This window comes from Crocuta crocuta, unplaced genomic scaffold, assembly GCF_008692635.1.
Source record: "Crocuta crocuta isolate KB4526 unplaced genomic scaffold, BGI_CrCroc_1.0 scaffold5, whole genome shotgun sequence".
Classification (NCBI taxonomy): domain Eukaryota; kingdom Metazoa; phylum Chordata; class Mammalia; order Carnivora; family Hyaenidae; genus Crocuta; species Crocuta crocuta.
Window position 1 is genome coordinate 1,405,720 of NW_027530500.1, and position 16,168 is coordinate 1,421,887.

Below are 16,168 nucleotides of genomic sequence, written 5' to 3' on the forward strand. Positions count from 1 at the left end.
CTTCAGATAGGAACAGGCAGCTAAAATATATTTTGTTGTTTCTTTTTTATGGGTTGATGGGGATGTATAAACTAAACATGTAAAGTGGAGGCAATAACAAAAGTATCCCAGAAAAGGTGAGGGCCGAGGGAGCTGCTGAGAGTAGGAACTTTTTTTTTTTTTTGCCACAGTGTATCATATTTTAAAAGTGTTTTCTCATGTAGTTTCCAAATTTGGTTGAAATACACATGTATCTATTCATAATACTTAATTTTGGGTAATAGTGGCCCATAAAGTTTTTTTAATTTCCTGGCTGTATGTTTTTAGGATCAAGTCATCAATGACATTAAATGTTCTTAAGCCAAGCAAGGGGCTGGGGGACTGAATTGTATTTCTATTCAATTTTATCATCCTCAGTTCTTTTTCTTAATAAAATCAAAGCAACAATAAAACCTCCTTTCCCACCTTCAGAGCCCAGTTGCAAAATTATATATGTTCATTGTATGTATACAATACAAAACAAAATACAAAAAATATAAAAACAAAACACAGAGAAATAAGAATCACCTTAATACCTCTACTAAGCTTAATATTATTTCTGGTAACAGTTTGGTGTCTAGACTTCTTTTTTTTTCCCTCTAGATAGGTTTGCGCACACTCTCATGGTGTTAATTAGTCTATTACAGTGGTGACCTCAGGAATGCTGAACACACTGTACTTTCTTTCTGAGATCGTATTGTGAATATTTTAATTACATCGTTAGATTACTGTATGCTCATTAATAACAGGTGCATCATACTCCGTTGAGCCCATATGCCATACTGAAATTTATTTTGCAGTATGTTTCCTATTCAAGGGCATTTCAGAATAAACTCTGAGTAAACATTCCTAGATAAATCTTTTTGAGCATCCATTATTTCCTCAGGATAAATCCTGGGACATGAGGTCATTGAGTTGTAGAAGATGCACAGTTTTCATGCTTTGGTACACATTGCTAAATTGTTGCCCAAGTAGTTGGTATCTCCCTACATGCTTGCCAACACGGAGTCTTGTCTTCATGTAAATTCATGCTTATTTGAGATGCAAATCCCACCCCCCTTCTTTTTTTTTTTAAGTTTATTTATTTATGTTTGAGAGAGCGAGAGAGAGTGCATGAGCAGGGGAGGAGCAGAGAGAGAGGATCCTAAGCAGTCTCTGCACTGTCAGCTCAAGCCCCACACAGGACTCCATCTCACAAATGGCTAGATCATGACCTGAGCCAAAATTTAAGAGTCACTTAACCAACCAACCAACCAAATCACTCCCCTTTTTAATTGGTGCAATTTACTTTCCAGTGCCTCTGGAACCATCTCTTCCTTCTTTTCTACTTCCCTTGCTTGATATTCTTCCATATCCTTTCTCCTTTCCACCTCAAACTTCATAGAAGCCAGGTTTGGTCTTGATTAGAGAGGGAGCTTCTTGAAATAATCTCTACCTCACTTTTCACCTGCTTTGTAGTGCATTTGCTGTGTAAACTGTTCCTGAGGCTCTTCTCTGGATAGTGCTGATTTAAAAAATCAATACTAGTTTTCTTTGAGGTCTCTAAAGTCTGCTTTTGACTTTGGTGATTTTTAGTATCAGTAAATGTGTTCCATTTGTGAAGTGACCTCGTGCTCCCGCACCGTGGTTGAGAGAACTGTTTCTGGAATCCTGTAGACCAGGTTCACATTCCGGCTCCTGCTGTCCTTGACTAGCTGTGGCAACTAGGTTGTCTTAGTTAACCCCTCAGTCCTCTGTTTCCTTAGTTCCCTTGTAAAATGGATGTGATGATCATGCCTTCCTCCGGATGTTTTGAGGATTCAAAGGGGTGATGCTTGTAGTAAGCACTAAACAGAGCAGCACTTACCATCACCTCATCTGGCACGTGTGTAAATGATGCAGGGATCGGTTTGTCTCATTTTGCATTTCAATAGATGGAATACTTTTCCTATTGCCACATCTAGAAGATGCTGATGAGTGAGCCTGAATTTAGGACTGTTGATCTGTAAGTTTATTGCAAAGTGGCAAAACCTAGAGTGAATGGCAAGAATCGTGCCCAATGATTAGGATTGTCCAGGAAAAGCATAAAAAGCTTTAAATATGGGGCGTGAGGGATGCAGCTCCCAAAATGCTTGGCTGGCCCTCCAGCAGGTGGACAAGAAGATTAGCTTAGTTGCAGGAGAAGAGAAACAGTTCCTGCGCATCTTGGCCTCGAATGAGGTTGCTGTACTCAAAAGTCATCCCAACACGAAGACCAAAGAGGCTTTTCAAAAAGATTAAGATGCAGGTACTAGGATCAAAGCATATAATAGGTTTGTCTACTCTGGTTTAAATTCAGTGGAGTTCTGCTTTAAATATCTGACTGATTAGCTTTTATCTTAATTTGTTTCCGACAGGGCATGGTGCAGATGTGAAATGTGTAGACTGGCATCCAACAAAAGGGTTAGTTGTTTCAGGAAGTAAAGATAGTCAACAGCCGATCAAGTTCTGGGATCCCAAGACTGGGCAGAGTCTTGCAACACTGTAAGTGATAGGCACCCGACCTTGGCCACTAAACAAAGGGGCACAAGGCTGCCTGTACTCTGTAGCGTTGAGCCTTCTCTCCTGCCATGTATTCTTGAGAAACTAGGGTAGACAACAGATGGACTTGTACCTAAATTCTTCTTATTAATTTCATGTGGCTTCTGTTCTGCTCTGTGTGTGTAAATGTAATTTGGGGATCCTGGGGGTGGGGTGGTGTTGGGAGGAGGGCTGGTTCTCGCTCTCCTGGGTTGCCATCTCTCCTCACGATGTACCATTTGGTGCCCTGTGGAGCTGACATATACCACTCACCAGACATGGCCCAGCCCTCTCCATCTCAGCACCTCTGTTTAGAGGGGAGTTTCCCCTCCAGTTTTGAATCCATTCTCATGTTTTGTCTGAGGTGCTTACTTATGATGCAGCCTCATAATAAAGTTTTGTCTTTGAAGTATCTGTTGACATTGATATTGAAATGACTGTCACTAACATGGTTTTGAGCAAACACCTGCACCCTGGTCCTTGTGACTGGGAAGTGGGGCAAATCCAGAGCGAGGGGGTTGGGGCAAGGCCGCTTTGCTGCAGCACTCCAGCGAACGGTGCTCCTTGGAGATGTGCCTTTTGCAGGCCTCGCTTTTGCAGTGTTTTTAGTTCAAATTAACCCTCAAACCAGCCTGTGCTCCTTTTTTGTGCTTTGTCTTAATGAGAGGAGCCTGGTTGAACTTTGAAAAGTTAGTGAGCTTTATTGAATATTAATTTATGTGTTCAGGTGCTTCCCCTGCTTCACACATCAGCTTCTCTATACAGTTGAAGTTCCATTGCTATTTTAATTGGTTAATGAAAACTGTCCTTAGATAATGGGCATTATTTCTGTCATTGACCTGTTCCTGTCAAGTGTACTTTTCAACTGTGATCTTGTGTTACACGTCTTACAGGCCTCTCACCATCTCGACCCATGTCCTTTTTAACCAAAGTGGCCATTGTTGGATTTATACTTGTTTTGCATTCTGACAGATTATCTCCTTGGTACTTTGTTTCTAGTCATGCCCATAAAAACACAGTAATGGAAGTGAAGTTAAATCTCAACGGCAACTGGCTACTCACGGCATCACGTGACCACCTCTGTAAACTGTTTGATATCCGAAACCTGAAAGAAGAGCTTCAGGTCTTCCGAGGTCATAAGAAGGAAGCCACAGGTCAGAGGCTGAGGCCTGCTTCGCATTCTGTTACCTCTAGTTAGCCGAGATCCTAATAATTTGACTTTCCCTGCATTTTGTTTTACAGCCGTGGCCTGGCACCCTGTTCATGAAGGACTGTTTGCCAGTGGCGGATCCGATGGCTCTTTGCTCTTCTGGCACGTGGGGTATGTGATGCATATCATGTAAAACAGTTATATATTATACGGAGAGAGCACCCAAAAATATAAAACATAACATTTTGTGTTTTTTTCCCTGAGTATTCCCATGCCCTGTATTAGAGTCTTCCTGCAGTTTTCAATTCTGTAAACCCAGCTTGGAATAGAAAACTTAGCACCTCTATTTTTGGATGTGGAAGTCATTAAGGGAGAATAAAGCAGACTTCCTTGTTTCTTATTGTGAAATCATTCTTGAAACAATTTTCCCTCTAAAGTACTCCTTGAATCAAGGATTATATTACTGGTGACAAATCAGTACCCCTGAAACATGTGAAGTTGACCAGATTCAAAATAACAGGCTTTGTTAGCTTTGTGTTATAGTAAAACAGAATGTCTTTTTTTTTTTTTTTTTGGTAACTTTGTTGAAAAGACTTCTTTCTTTGGTGCTGTTACAGGGTAGAGAAGGAAGTGGGTGGGATGGAGATGGCCCATGAAGGAATGATCTGGAGTCTGGCATGGCATCCTCTAGGACATATTCTCTGCTCAGGTTCAAACGACCATACTAGGTAAGCTTTATATCAAAAATAACAAGGAATTACTGTGTTTATAGAGCAGCAGGAAATTAAGATATATATATATATATTTTTTATTGATGTATTAATTTCTATTCCAACCTCTTTTTTTTTAATAAAATTTTAAAAATTTATTTTCGAGAGAGAGAGAGAGAGAGAATGAGCGGTGGAAGGGCAGAGAGAGAGAGGGAGACACAGAATCCAAAGCAGGCTCCAGGCTCTGAGCTGTCAGCACAGAGACTGAAGCAGGGCTCGAACCCATGAATTGGGAGATCGTGACCTGAGCCAGAGTGGGACGCTCAACTGACTGAGCCACCCAGACGTCCCTGCAGTTCAACATTTTTTAGTGGTTTATAAATATATATGATAATAAGGAGATAGAGTATGACTTTGTTATTTGAATTTTGTTTTGCCTTCTTTTTAAAAACAATCTTTCAACCTGTAAAATTTTTAGCAGAGAGGTGTTGTGAGACTTTACCGTGTTTCCCTGGCCGGCACTCTGTGTGCCCACAAATACACTGGTCCTTTGCTCCACCCTTCACCCTCCAGTTGGTTTTGTTTTGACAGCAAATTCTGGACTCGAAACCGACCAGGTGATAAAATGCGGGATCGATATAATCTTAACCTGTTGCCTGGAATGTCCGAAGATGGAGTAGAGTATGGTGAGACCCTTGCACATTTATTGTTCTTTGAAGTCTGATATTCTTTTATAAAAGTGGTAGGTATGGACAAGATTATATACAACTAATTTCAGTTTTACAGTTTATTGAGTGATAAATCACCAGTGATAGGTTTCAGTTTTATAAAGTGTTTATTTCATTGAACTACTGTGTTTATAAAATCTCTGTTGACAATAGATGTGTTTCTATTTGTAGATGACCTTGAACCAAATAGCCTGGCAGTCATTCCAGGGATGGGAATCCCTGAACAACTAAAACTGGCCATGGAGCAGGAGCAGATGGGTAAGAGACATTGTCCCTGTACGTTTCATTTTTGTCAAAGTTTTGGAGACCTGTTTCTTTTTTTTCTTTATTTTTTTAAGTTTATTTATTTATTTTTGAAAGAGAGAGAGAGAGAGCACAAGCAGGGGAGGGGCTGAGAGAGGGAGAGGATCCCAAGCAGGCTGACAGCTCAAAGCCCAGTGTGGAGCTCCAACTCACAGGCTGAGATCATGACCTGAGCTGAAACCACGAGCTGGACCCTTAACCGACGGGGCCACCCAGGCACCCTGGAGACCTATTTCTTTCCTTCGTGATAATGAATTATTTTGAAAGTGCCAAAATGATTTATGTTGAGACATGTTGATAAAAGTGATCTAATTATTATTTATTATATATTATTTAAAATCTCTTCTTCCAAAAATGTGTTCATTGATGAAGTGGCCACTTTCTCTCATTTCCTTGGGTACCTGTTTCTTTTTTTGGTTACAGGGAAAGATGAATCAAATGAAATTGAGATGACAATTCCAGGTTTGGACTGGGGAATGGAGGAGGTGATGCAAAAGGATCAGAAAAAAGTTCCTCAGAAGAAAGTTCCATATGCAAAACCTATTCCGGCTCAGTTCCAGCAGGTGAGTAACTACCAGCAACACCCCGCCTTCTGTACGGGAGGTTCTGCCTGGTGAATCCCTCCTGCATGATGTCATCCATGGAAGGTATTTCGCGCTACAGACTTCTTTGGAGTATTCTTAGACCGAGTTCCCATCTGCTGCTCTGCGGTCCGTGCGCAGTTTGTCATGACTCTTGTAGCTCTGTTATTCTCGCCTGTGTCTTACTGTCCAAGCCATCAGAGGAGGTAGAAGGAAGAAGCATGGGGCAGAGAGAGTATGTTGACTCTCCTCTGCTTTGTCTGTCTGTCTGCTACTTTATTTGTCCCCGCAACACTATGTGCATGTGCGCTTTTGAAGAAGTGGGCAGGCTTTTCATTCTTAATAACATGTAAGATCTTACCGTTTTTATCACGTTAGTAATTTCTGCCTGGCAGCGTGCTTGCCTGACTGCATTCTTGTGTCACTAAGGAGGGGTGTAGAAATAAAGGCAGTACACCAGGTGAGCTGGCTCGTATTCGGCAGGTTGGAATGAGCCAGTGACATTACAGAATGGTTTTCTTGTTTTCTCATTATAATCTATACACTCAGAGTATATTTTAATGTTCTATTCTTTCCCAAGGCTTGGATGCAAAATAAAGTTCCAATTCCTGCCCCAAATGAGGTACTGAATGACAGAAAAGAGGACATTAAGTTGGAAGAGAAGAAGAAAACACAAGCGGAAATTGAACAAGAAATGGCCACATTGCAGTACACTAACCCACAGCTTCTGGAGGTATGCGGTGCTCTTTAGGATGGTCCAAGATGATCTAAGAAAGTAGCGGCAACATTTGTTACTGACGTGCTCTTGAGGAGGAGGGAAGGGATTCTCAGAAGGATCTGATGAACGCCACCACTTCTTTCTGTATTTCTCAGCTTTTAACTGAAGCGTAGTTGACATACAGTGTCCCAGCTTCAGGTGTACATGGCAGTTCAGCAGTTCTGTAGCTTCTGCTGTGCACAGCATGGTGAATGTACCACCTGTCCCCATGTGGCGTTGTTACAGTACTAGTGACTATTCCCTTTGCTGTACTTTTTGCCCCTGTGACTTAATTATTTTATTGACTGGAGATTTATACCTCTTCCTCCTTTTCCCCTATTTTGCCCATCCCCCCGCCCAGCACCACCGTTTCTTATTGCTACATTAGGAAGCTAATTTGTGAAAGAATTCTGTTTCTTAGACTTTTAAAACTAGATCAGTCAAGCAGTGAGTAGAACTAAGTTAAACATACCTTTTAAATAGAAAAGATAAAGCCAACATAGTTTCAGCTGGAATTCATTTACTTACTCACAGATAAAATAATTTTTCTTTCTCTATCAGCTCTAGAGCAGGTGATTTGCTCTTTTTTTTTTCTTTTCTTTTAGTCTTTGACAGTTAGCAGGAATGATAAAGCACTAGTAAATGATGGGATGTAAATCATCCTGGCTGCTGTCTCTCCCAGTATTTCCATGGAAGGAGCTTATGTGCTCCCAGGATACCTGAATGTTACGTGGACTGTAGTTACTGTGGAGTATTGGGAGCTTGATGCCTTATGTTTGTATTCAGACTCTCCCAGTGAAATAAGTGATAGGAATATTGTCATTGTTAAGGGCTATGGCATATTTATCAGTATGTTTTTTCTTTCTTTCTGTCTTTCCAGCAACTTAAAATTGAAAGACTTGCACAGAAACAGGCTGAGCAAATTCAGCCTCCTCCTTCATCTGGCACTCCTCTCCTCGGACCCCAGCCCTTTCCAGGACAAGGTCCAATGTCTCAGATTCCTCAAGGTTTTCAGCAGCCCCATCCATCTCAGCAGATGCCAATGAACATGGCTCAGATGGGGCCTCCGGGGCCTCAGGGACAGTTTAGACCCCCTGGACCCCAGGGACAAATGGGACCACAAGGTCCTCCACTGCATCAGGGAGGTGGGGGGCCACAAGGATTCATGGGACCACAAGGGCCCCAGGGCCCGCCCCAGGGGTTGCCGAGGCCTCAGGACATGCATGGGCCCCAAGGAATGCAAAGGCATCCTGGACCTCATGGCCCTTTGGGACCTCAAGGACCACCTGGACCACAGGGTAATTCTGGTCCTCAAGGTCATATGGGTCCTCAGGGTCCACCTGGCCCACAAGGTCACATAGGCCCCCAAGGCCCACCTGGTCCCCAGGGTCACTTGGGCCCTCAGGGGCCTCCCGGTACTCAAGGTATGCAGGGACCACCTGGTCCCAGAGGAATGCAAGGACCTCCTCACCCTCATGGGATTCAAGGTGGGCCGGGGTCTCAAGGGATCCAAGGTCCTGTGTCTCAGGGACCTCTGATGGGATTGAATCCAAGAGGAATGCAGGGTCCTCCAGGCCCCCGGGAGAATCAGGGTCCTGCTCCCCAAGGGATGATGATGGGCCACCCGCCTCAAGAGATGAGAGGACCTCACCCTCCAAGTGGACTTCTGGGACACGGCCCTCAGGAGATGCGAGGCCCTCAGGAAATGCGAGGCCCTCAGGAGATGCGAGGCCCTCAGGAGATGCGAGGCATGCAGGGGCCTCCAGCCCAAGGGTCCATGCTGGGCCCTCCCCAGGAATTGCGAGGGCCTCCAGGCTCACAAGGTCAGCAGGGGCCGCCCCAGGGCTCTCTGGGGCCACCACCCCAGGGTGGCATGCAAGGGCCCCCTGGACCTCAGGGACAGCAGAACCCGGCAAGAGGGCCACATCCATCTCAAGGGCCAATACCATTCCAGCAGCAGAAAACAGCTCTGCTAGGTGATGGGCCCCGGGCCCCCTTCAATCAGGTATTGTTTATTTCTAACTTGTAGGCATTATACACTGGGAAGACACGGCCTGCATGGAGGCGGCAGGGCCAGGCGCTGTGGACAGCGGCCACAGCTCGTATCTGGGGCTCTCAGTAGTGATGGAGGCTTGAAAATAGCATCATGGCTGAAGGAGCCAATGAGAATAATTAGATGGGCCATTATATATACTGTAATATGAAACATTTCAATAGTGGTTATTCCAGAAAAGATCAGCTCTTAGTTGAGTACAGTTCATAATTGTCGCTGGGCTAAAAGAGCTGTGACCCTGAGGAGGAAGCATGGATGGCTTTGAGCCCGTCAGGCCTCCCCTTTCTGGGCTCTTCATTTTGTGGCCTGGTGTTTCACGGGCTGATTTGCCTGCCAGCTCTACTCTTGAAGATAGTATGGTGCATGTAACTCGTGAGTGCACGGTAGACTCTGACCTCACTGTTTGCCTTTCAGTGAACACTTTTAGAAGCCTCTGAGCCCAGAATTGTGCTTTCTCAAATTGTGACTCTTTGGACAAAATTCTGTTCAAGTTGTTTCAGGCCACACGTAAATTTACTGGAGGGAGTATTTCTGTAGACATTTTCTGGGCCCTTTTTTGAGGATTCTCTTTTTGTTAGCCAAGTTTTATTACCCATTGGCTGGCTTGTGCTTTTGAGAGGTGGTGTGAGGAGGGCTCAGGATTCTTGGCGGAATTACAGAAAGACTCCATGAGTATGAATGGATTGGACACTGTGTGGCTCTGTGGTTTTTATGTTTTCCTCAGTTTCATAGTCTGGAAACATTATTTGGGTATGAACAACTGGGTTTGTGTCCTGAAGTCAGTTGTGGACCAAAAGTGGGTGAGCGAGGGAGCTCATGTTGACCGTCCGGGTCTTCACTGAGAGGCACTCAGTCCACTTGGAGAGGATGTGCTGCTGATGCTGATGTGAAAAACACAGCCCACTTTGCTTTTCAAACACCTCTGAGACTCTGACACGTGAAGATGACTGTAGTAGGATCTACTGCATTAAAGTAACTAGCTGACTTACTCTCCTGGACATCTCCCAGGGCTTACAAGTGTCACAGCAGCCAAGAGCCCGATGGTAGTTGAGTTTATTTCCAGAATCTGTTGGGCACCTTTTAGAATTTAGGATGAGTGGGATAAATCTAGGTTGATTGTCCTGAACTGCCCTAGAACTTGGAGTAGTGTATATTTTATTAATACGCAGAGCCTTTGCGTGTGTTTACAGTATCAGTTACCTAACCTTATGGTAATGAATTAACTGCTTTCATTTGAAGGACAAAAACAGTGATGAACTTTAGCCACCACATTATGACTAAAATTATAAACATGTCAGATTCAAGAGGATAGGCCTGAGTTTCTAGGACAGTTCAATAAGAGTTTTTATTGTATTGAGTAGTAGAAGATTTTATACCTGAGAAGCATAATCATTCTAAAGACTTAGTTGACCTGTGGAATGGGTGTGAAGGTTTGACACATTATAGGACATCTCAGATCTCAAGAGTTGACTGATGAAAGCCTTTGCTCATATTTTTTATATGCTGAAATCTGACCCTCTTCACTATGATGAGGCCAATTATTTAAACCCTTTGTTTTAGTTGGTTTAATTTAGTGAAACTGCTTTCTGGTGTTAAAGTAACAGCGTGAAAGGTGTTGATAAGAGCAGCCCTTGGGTGAAGGGGAGAGGAAACAAAGGACAGAAATCACTGGTACTGTGTTGATGATGGCATTCGCAGCTGCATGCCGCACGTCCCGTCAGGGCTGCTCTTCTGTGGAGCTGGTTTGGAATGTGCAAGCGATTTTGCTATTAATGGTTGTGAAACTGTTATTTTCATAGTAGGTCACCAAGCACATTTTTTATATAAAGGAATTTGTTAAGAGACCTGATCCAGGGTCACTGGACAGTGTGGAGACTCAGAATTTAGGTATGGCTAGGTAAAAATGCAGAATCTTAGGGGCAGTCTGGGGTGAGCTCTGGGGCTCCAGAGACAAAGAGGATCAGAGCAGCAGGTTTGTATCTGCAGGGACCTAAGGAATTCGGCAGGACCCCAGGTGACCCAGCTGGGAACGAGAAGGAGAGAAGGAGGGTGCCGAGGAGGAGGAGTGAGGAAGTGGAGAAGGAGGGAAGGGAGGAGGGAGGAGATAGGAGCAAGCCGGTGTGGACGGACCCCTTGTCTGTTCTTCTGCCTCTTCAGACCCAGCCCTGGCCTCTTGAGAGGACTGATTATTTTCTGTAGCTGGAAAGGAGACTTGAGTGTGAGAGCAGAATTTACCTGTCCCGGCAGATTTCCAGATCTTTACTTTTGCCGGAAGTTCCTCCTTTGTGCAGAATGTTACTTCCATTGAGGTTCTTACTTAGCATTACAGGTAAAGATCTAGCTTTAAATGAAACCTATCATCAGGTTAAAGATGTAAGTGTTTCCATCTATTATGGCTAGAGAAGTATCTCCTTCCCTCAATGTAAGGACAATTTTTCTTTGATGTCACTCGCTGTATATTTACTGCTGGAGGCTTTAGGGCAACCTAGTGTTTTTATCTTGTCACATTATGATAAAATTGCTGTTCATGAAGCACAAGCCTATGATTTCACACCCCCGCTTTAAAAACATCTTTTCAGGAAGGACAGAACGCAGGCCCCCCACCCCTGATACCAGGCCTAGGGCAGCAGGGAGCACAAGGTCGCATCCCCCCTCTTAACCCCGGACAAGGACCTGGCCCCAACAAAGGTAAATATCTGCTCGGCTGAATAAGAGATTGCATTCTACCGCCTCTGTGTAAATCTCACAATAAATAGTTTGTTGGTAAGTAACTGATAGAATGGTCAGTAGACCCTGTAGGAAAACTAGGAGCACAGCCGCTTCGGGTAAAGGCTTCATGTTAACGGTGTTTTCGTAGACTTGCTTTGGTTAGCCGGGAAGTGCCGCCCCGAGAAGGTAAGCTCCTCACTGCCAGCAGTGAGCCTGGGAGTGGGGCCCATGCTGCGGACAGCCTCGTCCCTCTCGTGGGACCGGGGGTGGCCCCTGTGCTCACTGAGCGCACGTGCATGTCCTTAGCACCTGGGAGGGCTCAGCCGCTTCCGCTTACGGTTTTTGATGAGATTATAAGTTCAGAGGTTTTAATTGTGCTTTTCATATCACCCTCTTCTGCCCCTGAATTGTGCCACATATTGAACACTTTAGCTGCTTATGTTGTTCTGCATGACTTGCTAAGAAGAAAGCAATGTACTGATGTATCAGGTCCTTGATCTTAACGGAAAGCACAGAGATGAGAAGTGTCAGTCTTTAGATGTCAGGCTGTTGGGAAGTGGAGTTCATCGCAGGAGGTGAAGGAGAGTGGAGAGGCAGCCCCTTGTCCCGCTCAGGCGTTGTGCTGTGGCAGGAGAAGGGCTGGAGAGGGCAAGGGCAGGGCTGTGAGGGGTGTGGACGGAGGGCAGGTTGGAGGTGCAGGTGTTGGAGTCCGAGTGCTTCTCACAGGGAGGACACAGGCCCAAAACTCAGGAGGAGGATCGAGGAGGTTGCACTTCAAAGAACTTCATTCCCTTTAATTTTTAATGAGCTGAGCCCACAGCACGCTGTGGCACAGGTTACATTTCTTGCCCCCACTTTATCAGAAGAAGAAAAGTCCTCCTTGGCATTTTGCAGCGCTAGGGCTTTGGGAGAAGCACCCCATCCTCGGAAAGGGAGCAGTAAAGGGATTAGGAGAATCTTTATTTTAGTCTCATTGCATGGAAAAAGAGAAAGCGAGAAGCCATCTTTGGAATTTGGGGACACTGAGAAAAGAGAGTCTGTTACCCACAAGGTACAGCTATCAGCAAACTGAGAGCCTGCCTCTCTTCCTCTCCCCTACCTTGTGTCTGTCTCCACCTATTTCCCTCTCCTCCTTGCTCTTCCCCTTTTCTCTTTACCTCTCTCTCTCTCCTCCTCCTCTCTTTCTCCTCCCAGGGACCAAAGGGAGAAGGGAGAGCCGAGAAAGTGGCCCTGCCATCCCCTACTGGATTAACCAACGCCGCCGCCCCATCACCGGTGGCCACGTCCCTTCTAATTTGTAGTGGTGGGTTTCTTTCCTTGGAGGAGCCAGGGTACTTTTAAACAGATAGAGGTAATGGGAGGATTATTATTCATAGGTAAGTCCGAATGGAATGTGTTCAGCTTCCTCAGGTCAAAGTCGGCTATGTCTGAGACCATACCAAGTTCAGGCAGCATAAAGTCTGAGAAGAAGCCATTAACTGTAGGAACCCACTGAGAAGTAAGGGGCCTCTTTACAGGAGCAAAGGCCCCTGGGGTATTTGCAGACTGACTACACAACTGAGAAGGTGCTTTCCTGAGCATGGAGAGGACTGGCTTAGTGAAGGAAAGACCGGGAGGCGAAGGCACAGGAGGAGCTTAGGAGAAGGGAGAACCCTTCTGGTGGTGGTTTTTTATACTGACATTTTCAGGTTTTTTATACCTGTTGAGTGGTGAGGCGGGACTGGAATGGCCAAGAGCAAGGAACAGAAAGGGAGGAGGTCATCCCTGGGTGACTGCGGCTCCAGGAGAGGAAGTTCACCTTTATTGCAGGGAGAGGCAGGGAAAGGCGTGAGTGGGGTAGGTTGGGGGGGGGAGGGGTTCATCCTAAAAACGTAGTTGCTGTAGAGCAAGAGGGTCCCTTTGCTACCTACCTGTAAGACATGCTTGATTTGAATTGTACGTTGACAGAAAACCACCACAGTTCAGTAGCCCAGAGAAGCAATCCTGCCAAGGTTAAGAAGTGAGCTAAATCAGCCATCAGGTTTAATCGGCCTGTTTCCATTTTTATTCAGGATGTTGAATATATTACCTATTTTAAAGTATTTTCAAAAAATCTCTAGTGGGTTCCCAAACGCTGTTTGCAAAGAACGGTGACGACTCTTATAGATGAGGGTAGATCATTCCTGCAAAGGGGCAGGGGCGCGTGTTCGTACAAGCCCCAAACCAAAGCACAGCAAGGCTGTTTGGTCACCAGGCAGCTATTCGAGGCCTGTGGCCCCATGTGCTCTTCAGAGGATTTTGTCAAGAATCAGAGTGTGCTCTGTTGCAGATCCAAACTGTCTGTTTCTCTGATGGTCTTGAGTAAAGTATTCCCGGTAAAAAAAAAAAAAAAAAAATTCAAAGTGAGTTAATGAATGAACTAGGGGATACAAGGGCAACCTCGGGGGTGGCAGAAGCGGAGAGGCAGCACCTGTGATGGGCTGTGTGGGCCTTTTCAGGTGCAGAGGTGAACGCCCTGTGCTTGGCCTCCCGGCCTGCAGCATGAATGCCCTCTGCTTGTCTCCCCCCACTGGGTAGGGAGCAGGCAGGCCTCCTGAAATCACTGAAGGAGTAGGGGCAGGGAAGGGGTGCTCGTTCTCATGCCTGTGAGACTCTCTGTTTTCTGAATTAATCCTCACAGCAGTCCAGTCATTGCTAACCTCATTTGAGATTAGTAATCTGCCCTGGGGGAGTTGCTTAGCTAGTGAGCGATGGCCTTGAAATCTGCACCCCAGAACCTGCGTTCTTCCATCAGATGATGCCTGAGGGATTTGTCTCCCGAGTACGCTGACAGCTAAGGAGGGAAAACATTCTAAATCCCGGAATGCATTCTGACACTTTAAGATGCTGAAAATCAGACCTGTGTTGGCAGGGTTCCTGGAAGACAAGGTAAAAATCAGCTTTGTTTCCTTTAGGTGACTCACGCGGCCCTCCAAACCATCACATGGGCCCCATGTCAGAGAGGCGGCATGAGCAGAGCAGCGGCCCTGAGCACGGGCCCGAGAGGGGGCCTTTCCGGGGCGGCCAGGACTGCAGGGGTCCCCCTGATAGGCGTGGCCCTCACCCCGACTTCCCTGACGACTTCAGCAGACCAGATGACTTCCACCCGGACAAACGCTTTGGCCACCGATTACGCGAATTTGAGGGGCGAGGAGGACCTTTACCACAAGAAGAGAAGTGGAGGCGCGGGGGCCCCGGGCCTCCGTTTCCGCCCGATCACAGGGAATTCAGCGAGGGGGATGGCCGGGGCGCAGCTCGGGGCCCCCCAGGGGCTTGGGAAGGCCGCAGACCTGGAGACGAACGATTCCCCCGGGAGCCTGAGGACCCACGTTTTCGAGGGCGCAGAGAAGAAAGGTGGGACGGACGCTTTGTGGGTCTAGTTCTTTCCTGGAGCTGCGGCCCCGTTCTCTCTACAAAAGTCTTTTTCCTCTTTGGCTGGGGCAGAGGGCGCTGCATCCATTGCTAGTTCTACCCTCTCTGGGTTTTGTGTGTAGACGTTCAACCCTCTCTGGGTTTTGTGTGTAGACTTTGAGCGAGTAATTATGCTTTTTAACCTTTTTGTGCTTCTTTTTTATCTTTATAATTTAGAAATCTTTTTATTTTTGCTTACTTTTTGGTTCTTTCAGAGGGATGTGAGGATCAGGATAGTATCAGGTTTCTGAGGCCCGACTAGAAGGCACAGCTTCTCCTGGTTAGAATGATGCAGTACGATACAGATCATCTACTGTAAAGGAATTATGGAGATTGAGATTGAGATTGAGAGTAAAGAAATTATGAGATCATTTTCGTGTCATGGCCTAAAGAGCTTAACACAGTCTAATCAAGCCAAAAAATTAGCTTGCTGCTGAGTTAGGTCAGGGTCAGGCTTGAGCACTCAGTTTGCTTGCTTGGGGTAAAAAAGGTATAGAAGAAATAAGGAGAAAAAACAAGAATTAGTGAATCTCAGATGAGACAGAATCATCAGTGGAGATGGGCGTTCTCGTCAACAGTGCACAGATGAGGGGCCATGCTGACAGACATTTGGACAGGCGGACGGTTCCGAGCGGCTTCAGGCCAGGCCGGTAGACTGTGGTGCCCGTGCTGTGCGCCACTTCTGCCGTCCATCCCCCCGCAGTGTCCTGTGTCACATTTGGAGCAGTGCTAGTAGAGGAGAGAGCCAAGGGCTGGCACTCCCTCCTCCACACGGGATGTGTTAGACAAGAATGGCTAATACGATGGCCAAGGGGTTTGGGAAAGCCGCCATCAGAGGGGAGTTCTTTAAAAAGCTGTAAAGGGCTCCTAGTTTTCTTGCGGGCCTGTCTTCATGGTGTCCAGGGCATACCAGTGGTATTCTGGGGTCTTCGGGACGGCTTTGTATGTCTGCAGGGGCCACGCTTCCAAGGCTTTGGCATCAACATAACTTTTCACCAATTTCCTGAATCTTTGCATCTTGTGCCGTTTCAGATTTTTACTGTGCCTTTTGTATTGTATTTCATCTGTCAGTGACAGACCCACAGCCTAGACCCTTGTGCTCTTGACAGCTTTATGTTGCTCTTCAGATATGCCAGACTGCTCCTGCTGTGCATGCTGTTTTCTCTGCCCCGAGTACAGCCCCCGATTCCCC

The 16,168-nt window shown here is 45.9% G+C and overlaps 1 protein-coding gene across 4 annotated transcripts in view; it reads left to right on the forward strand.

The window, feature by feature from the left end:
• Window positions 1-16,168, forward strand: part of WDR33 (WD repeat domain 33) — a 108,152-nt gene that overhangs the window by 84,275 nt on the left and 7,709 nt on the right. For 3 of the 4 annotated variants that reach the window (XM_077766745.1, XM_077766747.1, XM_077766746.1), the window contains exons 8-18: window positions 2,394-2,520; window positions 3,556-3,710; window positions 3,799-3,877; window positions 4,324-4,434; window positions 5,008-5,102; window positions 5,316-5,402; window positions 5,871-6,010; window positions 6,609-6,761; window positions 7,666-8,790; window positions 11,418-11,526; window positions 14,481-14,919. In XM_077766745.1, the coding sequence (XP_077622871.1) occupies window positions 2,394-2,520; window positions 3,556-3,710; window positions 3,799-3,877; window positions 4,324-4,434; window positions 5,008-5,102; window positions 5,316-5,402; window positions 5,871-6,010; window positions 6,609-6,761; window positions 7,666-8,790; window positions 11,418-11,526; window positions 14,481-14,919 (2,620 nt within the window). Of the gene's footprint in view, window positions 1-2,393; window positions 2,521-3,555; window positions 3,711-3,798; window positions 3,878-4,323; window positions 4,435-5,007; window positions 5,103-5,315; window positions 5,403-5,870; window positions 6,011-6,608; window positions 6,762-7,665; window positions 8,791-11,417; window positions 11,527-12,741; window positions 12,864-14,480; window positions 14,920-16,168 lie in introns of those variants that run through there. The other variant, XM_077766749.1, reaches the window with a different exon arrangement.